The sequence below is a fragment of the Danio aesculapii genome, chromosome 22 (genome assembly GCF_903798145.1).
Source record: "Danio aesculapii chromosome 22, fDanAes4.1, whole genome shotgun sequence".
Taxonomy (NCBI): domain Eukaryota; kingdom Metazoa; phylum Chordata; class Actinopteri; order Cypriniformes; family Danionidae; genus Danio; species Danio aesculapii.
This window is the reverse complement of record NC_079456.1, coordinates 37,279,071-37,293,974: the sequence shown is the minus strand read 5'-3', so window position 1 is coordinate 37,293,974 and position 14,904 is coordinate 37,279,071. Positions and strand designations below refer to the sequence as shown.

General features: G+C 36.9%; 1 protein-coding gene across 1 annotated transcript in view; it reads right to left on the bottom strand.

Annotated features, from left to right (window-relative positions):
• Positions 1–12,531: 12,531 nt before the first annotated feature.
• LOC130216459 (E3 ubiquitin-protein ligase RNF123) overlaps positions 12,532–14,904 on the bottom strand; it is a 215,279-nt gene continuing 212,906 nt past the window's right edge. The window contains exon 39 of the mRNA XM_056448353.1: positions 12,532–12,737. Coding sequence (XP_056304328.1) covers positions 12,638–12,737 — 100 coding nt within the window. The 3' untranslated portion in view covers positions 12,532–12,637. The remainder of the gene's footprint in view (positions 12,738–14,904) is intronic.

Sequence of the window (14,904 nt, the reverse complement as noted above, 5' to 3'; positions counted from 1 at the left end):
TCAAAAGAGAGACAGGCCTCCGTGACCATTTCTAATTCGATTGATAACTAATAATATTAAGATATGAATAGATTTATGTTAACTATTTACATAATCGCTACATGTTTATGTATGAAGAGGGATGCACTTCTCACCTTTACCGCTAGAGGGAAGCATTATATAATTCAACACAGCCGCTTGTTTACATCAAACTGGAGCTTCAGATTCGAATCTGAAGCTCCAATGACCAGCTAAAACCAGCTTGACCAGCCAAAACCAACTATGTCGAGCTTAAACCAGGCTGGTCAAGCTGGTTTTAGCTGGATTTTGCTGGTCATTTTCCAGCTTGACCAGCTAAGACCAGGCTGGAAATGGCTGGAAACCAGCCTTGAAATGGCCAAAACCCCTCTAAAACCAGGCTGGTCAACCAGCTAAAACCAGCCAACCAGCCTAGGCTGGTTCAAGCTGGATTTTTCAGCAGGGTCAGAAGAAAACGAAAAGGGCAGAAGTAAAAACTGAATGAACGTAAGGGGATTCAACACTGCTGGTGGTGTAAGACAATGCTAGTGTATTCAAGACATATCTTGCAACGTAATTATAAAGTTTATAACCTCTTATTATAAATCTGACTGCCACAATTGTGGGTTTAATAAACTTTTCTGAGAATCATGAGAGTATAGTTCAGAGTAAACATCTAATTCTGACTTTAAGAAATGCACTCGATCTTACAACTTGAAGATATAAAGTGCCTTTTAATGTTATAAACCTGATATTTTAAACAGGTCTTAATTTCCCTGTCCAAGTAGTATAGCTACCCAATCAGGCTAACTTAACACCCAATCACCTATAGTCCATCTCAATACCTTTAGTATACTTTTTATTGCAAAGATTTACAATTCTCAACAGCTGTTAGACACTTTTACAGCAATTTTTCCTAATTAAATTCCCTAATCAAGGAAAGAAAACTAAAGCAACACATCCGTTTACATGATCTTCCATTAATACATTTACAGAAGTAACCGAGATATTAGAAAAAAAAAGCTAACACTTTATAATAACTACACACTATGAATCATGTATTAAGCATTATCATATAGTTCATTCATTATTTGTTAAGCATTAGCTCAAGTAGTTTATAAACACAGCTACATATGCTCTATTCTTGACTTATAAGCACATGTATAATGTGCTTAATGATTGTGTTTTCATACTTTAGTAATGATTATTTTTTCCTTGCTAAATTAAGTAGTGCATTATTTACAAACCAGTTTATTGAGGGAAGTTGATTGTTTTTAAAGATTATTCAAAATGAGTTAGCAAATGATTAATAAACTATTGAAATTAACATTTATAATTCTTATTATTCAGACATATACTGATAGGTAATTTGTGTGTTAATGAATGCTTTATTAACTCAATTTCATCCAGTTTTGTGAGCTACTCTAAAGTGAGGACTTTATAAACCCCTTATAAATGATAATTAAATGCTCAGTTAAAGTCTAAACAGGGAAAAAAATGAATTTCTATTCATATTCTATTCATAATTTCTATTCATTTGAAGATACACAAATGAAACTGTATCAAATGAAGAATAAATTCTTACAACCTTATCTAAAATAAAATTACTGTACAGTTTAAGCATCACTAAATAACATTGAAATCTTGTCTCATATATTGTTAAATTATTATATTGTTGTTCTTTTATGAATTTTTTACAGTAATATTACAGTGATTTTACTTTTTAGATAGGATTGTTAATCCTATCTTTACTTTTTAGATTGTTAATTTAATACAAAGCCTATAATTGTCACTTATAAAGCATAAATAAGTCCTCACTTTAGATTAGGTCATAAAACTGCATCAAGTTGAGTTACTAAAGCATTTATTAACATGCATACAGTAGTAACCATTACTATCTGAATAATAAGATATATAAATGTTAATTTCAATAGTTTATTAATTGTTTGCTAACTCATTCTGAATGATCTTAATCAGCACCAACTGCACATAACTATAACTGGTTTGTAAATAATGCAATACTGAATTTAGTCATGAAAAATAAATCATTACTAAAGTATGAAAACACAATCATTAAGCACATTATACATGTGCTTATAAGTTAAGAATAAAGCATTAGTAACTGCAGTTATAAACTCATCCGAATCTTATAAGTGGAATAATTAACACTGGTGCACTGAATAATAAGAGAATAATGCACACCTGAGATGCAACGGCCCTGACATCAAGCATCCCCACCTCAGAAGTGCATTGTTTTCCTAATAACTCAACAGATGAAGTCAATTATTTCTTGCATATTTCTCTCTTTAATTCACCTTGACTTTTTTTTCTCCCCCCACAGGCGTCAAGGTTTTTCCTGTTGAGTGTCCCGGGGCCATGGGATTTTTAATGACCAGAGTCAGGACCTCAGTGGTCATTAAAAATCCCATGGCACCCAAGTAGGGGTGTAACCCCGGTGTCCTGGCCAAATTCTCTCTATTGGCCCTTACCGATCATGGCCTCCCAATCATCCCCATCCACCGAATTGGCTGTATCACTGTCTCTCCACTCTACCAATAGCTGGTGTGTGGTGAGCGCACTGGTGCCGTCGTCCTGTGGCTGCCGTCGCACCATCCAAGTGGATGCTGCACACTTGTGGTGTGGAGAGACTCCCCTCATTACTGTGAAGCGCTTTGGGTGTATGGCACATACACAATAAATGTGCTATATAAATACACATTACTTTCTTACATTACTGCTTACTAATGTTTATTAATGTAGAGTTAATGCTTAACAAATAATTAATTAACTATATGATAATGCTTAATAAATGACTCATTGTGTGTAGTTATTATAAAGTGCTACCAAAATAAAGTGTTTAGCCCTGCATAAGTCTAAAATTTCACTCATAATGGTATTAAAAGAGTCTTAAAAAGGGTTAAATTTGATTTAAGAATCCTGCAGTAACAATTTGAGGACAAAAACCTGACAAATGTCTCAAATACAAGATCTGAACAGTGTCTTTAGATGGAGTAACCATAGTATAAGTGGAATAATTAACACCGGTCCACTGAATAATAAGAGAATAATGCACACTTGAGATGCAACGGCCCTGACATGAAGCATCCCCACCTCAGATGTGCATTGTTTTCCTAATAATTCAACAGATAAAGTCAATTATTAGCATATTTCTCTCTGCAATTCACCTAGACTTTTTTTTCTCCCCCCACAGGCTTCAAGGTTTCTCCTGTCGAGCGTCCTGGGGCCGTTTCTGTCTCTTTCTCTCTCCACCAGGTTATCAGGCCTGCAGAGGGCAGATGGTGTCACGTCTCAGAGCGTATTGATCCAGGTTCAGGTTTGCTTGTGGTTCATCTATAAATACACACGTGGTGCTATCGGTGGCCTGTCTGGGGAGGGAAGATTCTCCAGCCGCTGCTCAGGCTATTTCTGCAGGCGATCTATAAGCCCCAGCGACCCGGGGTTCAGTTTCTAGGCAGTAGATCAATGGAGAACTGCAGAACTGAGAAGACGCTCCCAGCTTTGTCCCACCTGCCGATTCAAAACCCTGCTTTCTCTCCAACTCAAGACTGCAGGTGGAAAGAGTTAAAGCTTCAGCTCTTTTATCTGTCTCTTACAAATAGAGCATTCTCATTCGTATTCATACTAGGGCCGCACAATGGATATCGTTTCAGCATCAATACTGCATTGTGCACATCTGCAATAGTCCACCACAAGATCTGCAAAGTGAATTATAGTTGAGACCAGGAGCCACAGAACACATGATTAGTAGAGTCACTGCTAACTTTAGCCATAATAGAGTGAAGGTTTATCATAAGCATGTATTTTTAAGGCATTTCAAGAGAGTTTAAAAGATTTGAGCACAAAAAAATGATGACGTCAAAGATTAATTGCATTTATTAATACAGGATTTTGCAGCTGGAAGGGTATTCACTGTGTAAAACATGTGATAGATAAGTTGGTGGTTCATTCCGCTGTGGCGACCCCGGATTAATAAAGGGACTGTGCCGAAAAGAAAATGAATGAATAGAGAATTTCTACCATTTATACCACTTTGTCTCGTTTCTAGTCCAAATATCTACATTTCAAACCAAAAAACAAGATTATTAGCGCAGTGTTTCCCAACCCTGTTCCTGAAGGCACACCAACAGTCCACATTTTCAACCTCTCCCTAATCAAACACACCTGAATCAACTTATCATAACATCAGAAGAGACTCCAACACCTGAAGTTAATGGGTCAGAAAAGGGAGACATCCAAAATATGTACTGTTGGTGCACCTCCAGGAACAGGGTTGGGAAACACTGCTATAGCAGATCATTTTGGGAAAAACTCTTAATGTTGATTTATTTCCTCTGAAGCTGAAAACGAAACAGTATTTTTACTTGATGCATGGATTTCAGATCTTTCGACTTGAAACGAGAGGATGGAAAGAAAGAAAAGCATTTTTTGCATTGTGATTATTCGATTTCTGTAGCCGAATAGTGTTAGACTGCCCAGAAAACGGTCGAATTTGGCTATTTAAAACATCTTGTTAAACTGTATTCATATCGCAATATTTAGCAAAGAAATATTAAACATTGCAATATCGGATTTTTTCAATATTGTGCAGCTCTTCTTCATACTGTAGGTGTTAGTGAGAAAAGGTTAACATACAGAGATTTTTGATTCTGAAATGTACAATATAAACACTGCACATTTCCTTTTATTCATTCATTCAATTTCTTTCTGGCTCAGTCCTTTTATTAATCTGGGGTCGCCACAGTGGAATGAACCGCCTCATTTTTTAAAATCTGTTGATCATTTTTGCATTCCAACTTAATTTGACAAAGATTATTTAAAAAGGAAAGCTATTTAATTTAGCTTTACTTAAATATTAATAACTTTAAGTTAAAACTACACTGAACAAAAATATCTGCAAAATTGTTGCAAACAATTTATATGTGTTGAATTTAAACAAATTGAATGCAGTAATGCTCAACTTAATGTTTGTTTAAATTCAGCCCAAATAAATTGTTCTTTACTCAACTTAAAAAAGCATTGTAAATCCAAGGAATCATCTTTGAATCCTTTTTTTCAGTGTTGTCTTATCAGCAAAATCAAACTTTGAACAAGCATCTAAACTTTATCAATACAAAGAATCAAAAACAACCATTGCTAATATCTTTTTAGTTCTGACTGTAAAAATGTAATATACACTCACCGGCCACTTTATTAGGTACACCTGTCCAACTGCTCGTTAAAATAAATTTCTTACCAGCCAATCACATGGCAGCAGGGGCCACTATAGGCCCTATGACAAGCTGATATTGAATAGCGGGGGGTGGGGGATTGGGGGGCAGGGTTGGTAGTTGGTATCGTGGCTGAAAGTGAAGAACGGGGGTGGGATAACGCACCATGTCATAAAGCCTGAATCATCTCAGACTGGTTTCTTGAACATGACAATGAGTTCACTTTACTCAAATGGCCTCCACAGTCACCAGAGCTCAATCCAATAGAGCACCTTTGGGATGTGGTGGAACAAAATCCAGTATATATGTATTTTGATGATCAAAAGGGCATCAATGTGTGGATGTTAAATAGACGTCAAGGTTTTAATGTCGAACCAATTTGCATTTCTGACATGTATTTTTATTTACGTCACATTTGATTTCGTTTCTCATCAAGGTTAGTATCAGAATCATGTTGGATGTTGATCTAATCGCTTTTTAGCTTAAAAAAAGAAACAAACAGACTTTTAGAAAGCCATAATGGAGGTAATGTAGCTTACCGGCCTTATCTTTTAAAACCCTATTACAAGATATACACAAGTAAGCCATTAAATCAGCACTTTTTCATTTCAGAACCACAAGCCAAAGGCGGCGCGGCCCACTGGAGCAAAGAAAACAGAGGCTTTTCCAATCGATCCTTCATTATAGTGCAGAGCTAGAACCAAAAGACTCTTTCAGGCCAAAAACACTTTCAAACACGGCTCAACGAGAACTAGGTAGGGCGTAATTTCAAAGCAGCCTGACATTTCTTTAATGTACAGCGTTGTACCAACCTTCTGCCAGACAGAGGGGATCGGAGTCAGGTTTTGCTGGAAGAAGAAAGCAGAGTTCATAAAGCGCGTGTCCTCCTCGGGATACAAACAGCATCTCTTATTTACAGCTCGGAATTGGCAAAACCTGTTTTTGGAGCACACAGAGGAATGTTTGGCCAAGACGGCTGTCATTAAAGTTAAATGCGTTACTGTCTGACGCAGCCACGCTAGAGCTAACAACACGACAGACTTAAAAATGACATAACATCGCTTTCTCGGAGATCGTCAGAAGCCAACAAACATTTTTTGTGTTAAAAAGACGTCTAATAGACATCCACACATTGACTAAATTTAGGCTATCATTAATTCCTGTCTGGGCTTTTCTTTCTTCTTCAAAGAGTTTTATCAAACAGACATGAAATGTATAGTACGGTTAGCTTTCAGCCTTTTCTATTTGAAGTAACCCTGCAAAACCCATAACAATTCACCTGTTGAACCCATGTACTTTACATTTAGGTTAATAGAAAAATAATAATATATTAAACATGACCTACTCTGAAATGGCTGAGGGGTCCCATCTTCTGTATTTGATCTAAAACAGGTTCCCAAGCAAAATAAAACATATTGATAGGGCCAGAGTATATATATAGGTCACACTTTACAATAAGGTTCATTAGTAAATGTTAATTAATGCATTTACTAACGTGAACAAACAATGAACAATGCATTTACTACAGTATTTGTTCATGTTAGTTTACGTTAGTTAATGAAAATACAGTTGTTAGTTCATGTTAACTCAAGATGCATTAACTAATGTTAACAAGCATGAACTTGGATGTTAATAATGCATTAGTAACTGTTCAGTTATGATTAATAAATTCTGTACAAGTGTTGTTCATGATTAGTTAATGTTAGTAAATGCATTAACTAATGAACCTTATTGTAAAGTGTTACCTATATATATATATATATATATATATATATATATATATATATATATATATATATATATATATATATATATACAGTTGAAGTCAGAATTATTAGCCCCCCTGAATTATTAGATTCAGATTTCTTCAACACATTTCTAATCATAATAGTTTTAATAACTCATCTCTAATAACTGATTAATTTTCTCTTTGTCATGATGACAGTAAATAATATTAGACTAGATATTCTTCAAGACACTTCTGTACAGCTTAAAGTGACATTTAAAGGCTTAACTAGGTTAATTAGGTTAACTAGGCAGGTTAGGGTAATTAGGCAAGTTATTGTATAATGATGGTTTGTTCTGGAGACTATCGAAAACAAATATAGCTTAAAAAAGTTAATAATTTTTACCTTAAAATGGTGTTTAAAATATTAATAACTGCTTTTATTCTAGCCAAAATAAAACAAATAAGACTTTCTCCAGAAGAAAAAATATTATCAGACATACTGTGAAAATTTCACTGCGCTGTTAAACATCATTTGGGAAATATTTAATAAAGAAGAAAAATTTCAAAAGGGGGGGGGGTGAATAATTCTGACATAAGTTTTTAAGAGTACCCCAACAATGACTGAACAATGACTGCCAACTATTCTAGCATATATTTTAGCGGATGCACTTCCAGCTGCAACCCAGTACTGGGAAACACCCATACACTCTCACATTGACACACATATACAGCCAATTTAGTTCATCAATTCCTATCTAGCGCATGTGTTTGGACTGGAGCATCTGGAGGAAATCCACACCATCATGCGGAGAACATGCAAACTCCACATAGAAATGCCAACTGGTCCTAGGATTAGATGTTGCACCTGAATACTAAGTATGTTCAAATAGGTGACACGGAAATTTTTTTTCCTACAATAACATTACTGAATTAATGTTACTGAATTAAACTAGAAGTATAAACAATCAATACTGGATTAAGAAGAGATACTTACCTTTTGCCATGCAGTCCATTCGATTGTATGATTTCCTTCAGACAGGGAGGGAAATCATACAGTATGACGGCTGAATCTGAATGCCCTCTTAATGAAATATTAATAAAGCAGAAAAGAGCCTCCAATGCGATCAAACCACACATCGGTTAGGATAAATAATTTAATGCTAATATTACATCAATACATGTACACTCTCACAAAATAAGTGAAAGAACCAAGAAGTTGCCATGACCTCTCTTTCTAAACAAACAAACAAACAAAATAACATCAACAGTCCTTTAAATATTGCTTAACTAACTCTAAAATTCCCTTTGACAACAACAAACAGCAGATGCCTGAGAGTGTAAACCCTTAAATTAAAGTCGTCGTCACACACTCACCACTCGCACACACACACTTTAAAGGGATAGTTCACCCAAAAATTAGCTTATCCTCATTATGTACTCACATTAAAGGGGTTTCAGAGCTTTCGTGAACTTCTGCTGGACACAAAATAAGATATTTTGAAGAATGTTGGGGAGCGATTGCTTCAGAAACCGATTGACATTCATAGTAGGTATAACAAGTATACAATGGATGTCAATGGCTGACTTCCAACATCCTTCAGTATAAATATATATGTTTATATACATTTCTTTGTGTTTAACAGGAGAAAACTCAAACAAATAAAAATTTTTGGGTGAACTATCCCTTATAGAACTTTTTAAAAAGAAAATAATAATAATAATCTACACACGAGGGTCCTAAATTCATATCATGCGCCCCCTTTTTTTTTTTCAAAAATAAAATGACAACACACCGTGAGAAATGTTTTAACAGTCCAAACGAGAGCCAAATACTCTTTTGGTTACGTTTTTTAAACATTGTTTGGAAGTTCGTAACGAATAAGCTGTTAGATAAACAGTCTGAGTGCATTAGCAAGAAGCGTATGATTGCCTGTTGTCATGTGAAAGTCTCCATTGAACTATCTGTGGGTTTTAAAACTCGGTCCGTGTAGAAAAGGAATAAACACATCGCTGTTGTCAATGGCTGGAAATCCTTTTCTTTTTTTTAAGCTGTGGCGAAGCGATGGATTCTGAGTGCAAACCTAATCCATTAGCAAAGCATTCTGGGAAAAGCTAACCCTCATGCATGCGACGGCAAAGCACTTAAAACTCGATGTCTGTCGGTGTAACAAAAACAGCAGTCGAGGCACTCCTAATGCATGATCCGGGTTTGAGGAACGCTCGTGAATTCACACCTTTATAAGATGGATCAAATGCTGAACAAATATTAAATAAATAAAGGTGTCGAAGCATTTCGTTCAAATTTCATGTAAACGGTTATGATGCTTTACATCAGGGGTGTCCAAACTCTGTCCTGGAGGTCTGGTGTCCTGCAGATTTTAGCTCCAACCTGCCTCAACACACCTGCAAGGATGTTTCTAGAAAGCCTAGTGCGTGCTTGATTAGCTAGCCCAGGTGTGTCTGATTGGGGTTGGAACTAAACTTTGCAGGACACCGGCCCTCCAGGACTGAGTTTGGACATGCCTGCTTTAGATATTCATATTAGGGAACACATAGATGTGATGGCTTTTTTATGTAGAAAAAACCTGTAGAGCTATTAGAAATGATTGTAGGTTCTGCTTTGTGATGTGTTATCGCTGTTAAATATGGCTGTCAGTTTCGAGTATATAAAAAGGCTAGCAAAAAACTGAGCGATGTGAGAAAACTGGTACTGAGTTTATATCTGACGTCCTGATTTGATGATATAGAAACAGGCGAGACGAAAGGAGAGAAATGGAGAACTGAGAAGGAACTCGGACGACAATTGCAAACTCTAAATATATGGACATAGAAGGAGCAGAGACTGACCAGACCAAACGGAGACAAGAGGAAAAAGGTGATGGAAAAAGAAGAGATATTGAGGTCTGGAGGATGCGATGAGACAAGCTGAGAAAACATGAGACGAAAGAAAACAGAGGAGATAGAAAAGAAAGAGCAGGAGGAGAAAGAAACTGACGAAGAGACAAAAAGGAGACCAGAGAAAAGGAGATGAAGATCAGATGAAGTTGAGACGAGAAGAGTCCTGATTTGATAATATAGAAACAGGCAAGACGAAAGGAGAAAATGGACAAGATATAAAAGGAGACCAGAGAAAAGGGGATGAAGATGAGAAGAGAACGATGAGATGAAATGAGACTAAAGGGAGAAAGAAGAAGACTAAATAGATGTGAGGAGATGAAATGAGATGCAAATATTAGATGATGAGCAGAAACTAAGGTGGAGAAGATGAGATGAGAAAGAGAAAAGAGAAAAGATGAGACTAAAGTAAGAAGATATAAATGAGAATGATTGGAGAAACAGATGAGACGAACAAAGAAAAAACGGAGAGCTGAGAGGAAAGTGAGTTAAAGTGACGCAACACAAAATAAGACAAGGGCAAAATCCAAATATATGGAGATAACAGGAGCAGGGTGGTAGAAGAGGTCTGGAGGGCAAGGTGAGAAAACATGAGACAAAAGAAAACAGAAGAGATGGAAAAAAAGAGCAGGAGGAGAAAGACTTAAGAAAAGACAAAAAGGAAACCAGAGAAAAGGAGATGAAGATGAGAAGAGAAATGATGAGATGAAATGAGACTAAAAGGAGAAAGAAGGAGACTAAATAGATGTGAGGAGATGAAATGAGATGCAAATATTAGATGATGAGCTGAAACTAAGGTGGAGAAGATGAGATGAGAAATAAATAGAGAAAAGATGAGACTAAAGGAAGAAGAAATAAATGAGAATAATTGGAGAAACAGATGAGACGAATGAAGAAAAACCGAGAAATTGAGTTAAAGTGAGACTACACAAAAGAAAAAGGCAAAATCAAAATATATTGAGATAAAAGGAGCAGGGTGATGAAGAAGATGAAATATGGAGGTCTGGAAGATGTGATGAGACAAGGCGAGAAAACATGAGACGAAAGAGAACAGAAGAGATAGGAAAGAAAGTGCAGGAGGAGAAAGACTAAAGAAAAGACAAAAAAGAGACCAGAGAAAAGGGGATGAAGATGAGAAGAGAAATGATGAGATGAAATGAGACTAAAAGGAGAAAGAAGGAGACTAAATAGATGTGAGGAGATGAAATTAGATTTAAAAAACTGGTAAAGAAGAAAAGAAAGAGAGCAGAAAAAGACAAAGAAAAAGAGACTAAAAGAAAGATATGAGATTAAAGGAAGAGGAAGAGATGAGACATGATGAGAAAAGACATGAGTGAATGAAAATAGATGAGAACAAAGGAGACTAAATTAGAAGAAAGTAAAGGACAGAAGAGACAAAAACGAGAACAAGTAGAAGAATGAGACTAAAAGATAACAGCCACATAGAGAGGATCAGATCAAATGGATGTAAAGATGAGAATGGATAAGGTGAGATTGTCAAATATGAGAATATGATCAGGAGCTAATGAGAGATGAGAAAACGAGAGAAGAGATGAATATGAGGAAAGAGGAGACTGAAATAGAGGACAGAAAAGAGAGAAGAAAACGAGATGAATCAATGAGAATTGCAGGAACTGAAAGGAGAGAAAATGAGAAAAGGGAGAAAATAAAAACGAGAACAACAACGACTACTAAAAAGTGAAAAGGACAGCTGAGAAGAGGAACACAGGAGATGAAACAAAGATAAAAAAGAAGAGACGAGATGAGAAACAATGAGAAAGAGACTGAATGAGACGGAAAAAGACAAAGAGAGAAGAAATCAAAACAAAAATGAGACAGGAGGAAATGAGACATGAGGATAAGACAAAACAAACAAGACAACGTGAGATAACAATGAGAAAAGAGGAGAAGAAAATGAGTAAACAGTGAGAAGGGAAACTGAAAAGAGGGAAAGATGAAAGAGGAAACAAAAAGGAGACAAAATGAGATGAGAACGACTTGAGAAAGAGACTGAACGAAAGGGAAAAAGACAAAGAGAGAAGAAATCAACACACAAAAATGAGACGGGAGGAAATGACACATGAGGATAAGAAAAAACAAACAAGACAACGTGAGATAACAATGAGAAAAGAGGAGACTGTAGTAGATAGGGTTGGAAGCAAAGGCCATAATAAAACAAGTGAAGGAGAAAATGAAATAAAAAACACAAGAACGAGTGGAGAGATTATGCTGAATTAAACGACTCGTTGGATTTACTCAATTTTGTTGAGGTACGTGGTCGCAAACAATGTATACGGGCTGAATGTAAACAAACAATTTAAGTTGAACATGACTACATTCAATTTGTTTGAATTCAGCCCACATGAATTGTTTGCACCCACTTACCTTAAAATAGATTCGTCCAATGAATCGTTTAGTTCAGTGTAGATTTAGAGTATTCTCAGATCGTCTAGAAGGCTCTAATCAGGATCTCATCCATTCATCACTCAGAGATTTGGAAGAACTATTGCCTTGCAAGGCCTCGTTCCATTGGTCAGACCACAAAATGTTTTGATTATTCGCCAGAACAGACTGGACGAAGCACTGGTAGAACCAACAGCGACACCAGGGTGACCAAACATGGACGTGAAGCTCTGAGTGGAAACCATGAGTCCAACCTGAATATATATATATATATATATATATATATATATATATAGAGACAGAGATATATGTGCGTGTGTGTTTTTAAGGTGAAGTCTTTGGGGGAAAGTGTAGATCTAAATGTTGAGTGTGTGTGAAGGGCATACTAAGAGCCGGATGGTTTGGTGTAATCATCCACTCCAGTGATGGTGGCCTTGCAGAAGAAGCAGTCCTTGTTATTCATCAAGTGCTGATTGATGCAGGCCCTGGAATGAAAGACAGAGTGAGTGAGGGACGGTCCGTCACTGACATTTAATCATTAAAGAGAGGCGAGTCACGCTTCACTGGAATGAGGGGAAAAACACACATGCGATAAACTGGCAAGAAAGCTGGTTTGAATTTGAGAGAGGAGGACAAGTTTTGCAGACTTTCTTCTAAAAATGTCAGCAGTGAGAAGAGAGCAGTCGAGAAAGCATCTTAATGTGGTTATATGGATGCTTGCTTAGGCCCAATCCCGATTCTAGCCCTTAGCCCTTCTCCTTACCCCAGTGGTTCTTAATTCCAGCCCTCACGTATTTCTTATTTGACAGACAAGGATCAGTTCATGGATCTCTCTGTTAACAAGCTGATGATCTGAATCAGGTGTCTTTAGTGAAGAAGACATACAAAATGTGCATGGCGGGGGGCCAGAGGATCGGAACTGAGAACCAATGCCCTACCCCTACATCTCGATCCAAGTGTTCACGTTGAAGGGGAGGCAAGCTAAAGAGAGCGGTAACACCATGGCTGCATCCAAAATCGCATACTTCCATACTATGTACTACGCCAGGGGTCACCAATCTCTGTCCTGGAGGGCCGGTGTCCCTGCAGGGTTTAGCTCTAACTTGCCTCAACACACCTGGCTGGGTGTTTCAAGTATACCTAGTAAGACCTTGATTAGGGTTGGAGCTAAAATCTGCAGGACACCGGCCCTCCAGGAACAAGTTTGGTGACCCCTGTACTACGCTAACAGTATACGAGCCGAGCAGTATGTCTGAATTGATAGAATTCGAAAAACAGTATGCGAGAAATTCCCGGATGACCTACTACTTCCGGCGAGATTCTGAAGTGCGCATCCGATGGACGCTACACTATCCCTTGATTCTTTACGAATAGGTCACGTGATGGTGACAAAATGGCAGATGTAGTATGTCCGACTACCGTTCATACTGATCAGATTCATACTGTATGGAACCTACTAGTACATTTGAATTCAAAATGCAGTACCTACTGAGTAGTGGACAATTTCAGACGCAGCAAATGTCCTAACAACATGCAACGTGACAAGATTCCAGCAACAAGCAATTTGTCTGTCTGCGCCAAACGCGGCATGACACAAACATTTAAATACAATCCACAGCACTCCCAACGAAACGGTAAAGGCATTTAATCTAATTAACACACATATTAAACCTCTTTGACATTATTTATAGGCTACTGAGTCTCAGTTCTGACTTTCATTTTCAAACCTTCAGCTAGTTATATTATTTTCAATATCTGTTGCTGCTTTTAGTAGTACGGTAATAAATTACACCATAAAATTGTATTTAAACTCACACTGGTAGCATTCAACACTGAAAAAAGCCCATAATCAGTACCTGAGGTGATCATTATCTTTAGTATCAGATAGACGCCCCTTTGGAAGACGAAGTAATCACATCCCACGTCTACTGGTGGATGAGTTACTTTTCGAATGTGCGTGTGCATCATGCACCACACACCAATTTTAGTCCAATACAATCAAATTCTGATAACATATATTTTTTTAAAAAGTCCCTAAATTACATTTTTGACCCATTTTTATTAGTCAATGATATATTTCTATCATAGTTGTCATCATCATCACCTAATTTTTATTTAGATTTCGTCTTGTTTTTGTTGGTAGAAACTTGTTCGTCACAACAATGATGATGAAAATCTTTCATCAACGAAATTAACAATGGTAGTTAGGACACGGTGTAAGAGGAAGGGCCATATAGTTCTTCAAACGTTTTCAGGGCCCCACTACAAACGAAAGAGTATGTGAAATTTCCCTGACTACACCCGCTGTAGAAGGAGCATGGCTTCAAAACAAAGCGAGGACAAAACTGCATTAAAAAGGACAAGCATCTGATTACTTACATTCATAATGACATAACTGTGTTACAGTCATGATCTTCAAAAAAACGCAACAAAAAAATGTAAATGCTAATGATTGTCGCCTATAATAACCACTTCAAAATATTACACAACACGTTTTAAACTCTGATAACCTTATCTGATGACTCGGCAGAATATGCTAGTCTGTCAGAAAAGAATGGTGGCTGTAAAAAAAGAATTTGGGTAAAACGTTAATATTGTTTTCTTGTGGTGGTATCCATGAATACGAGCACTGTTTAAATAAAGTACAGTTTC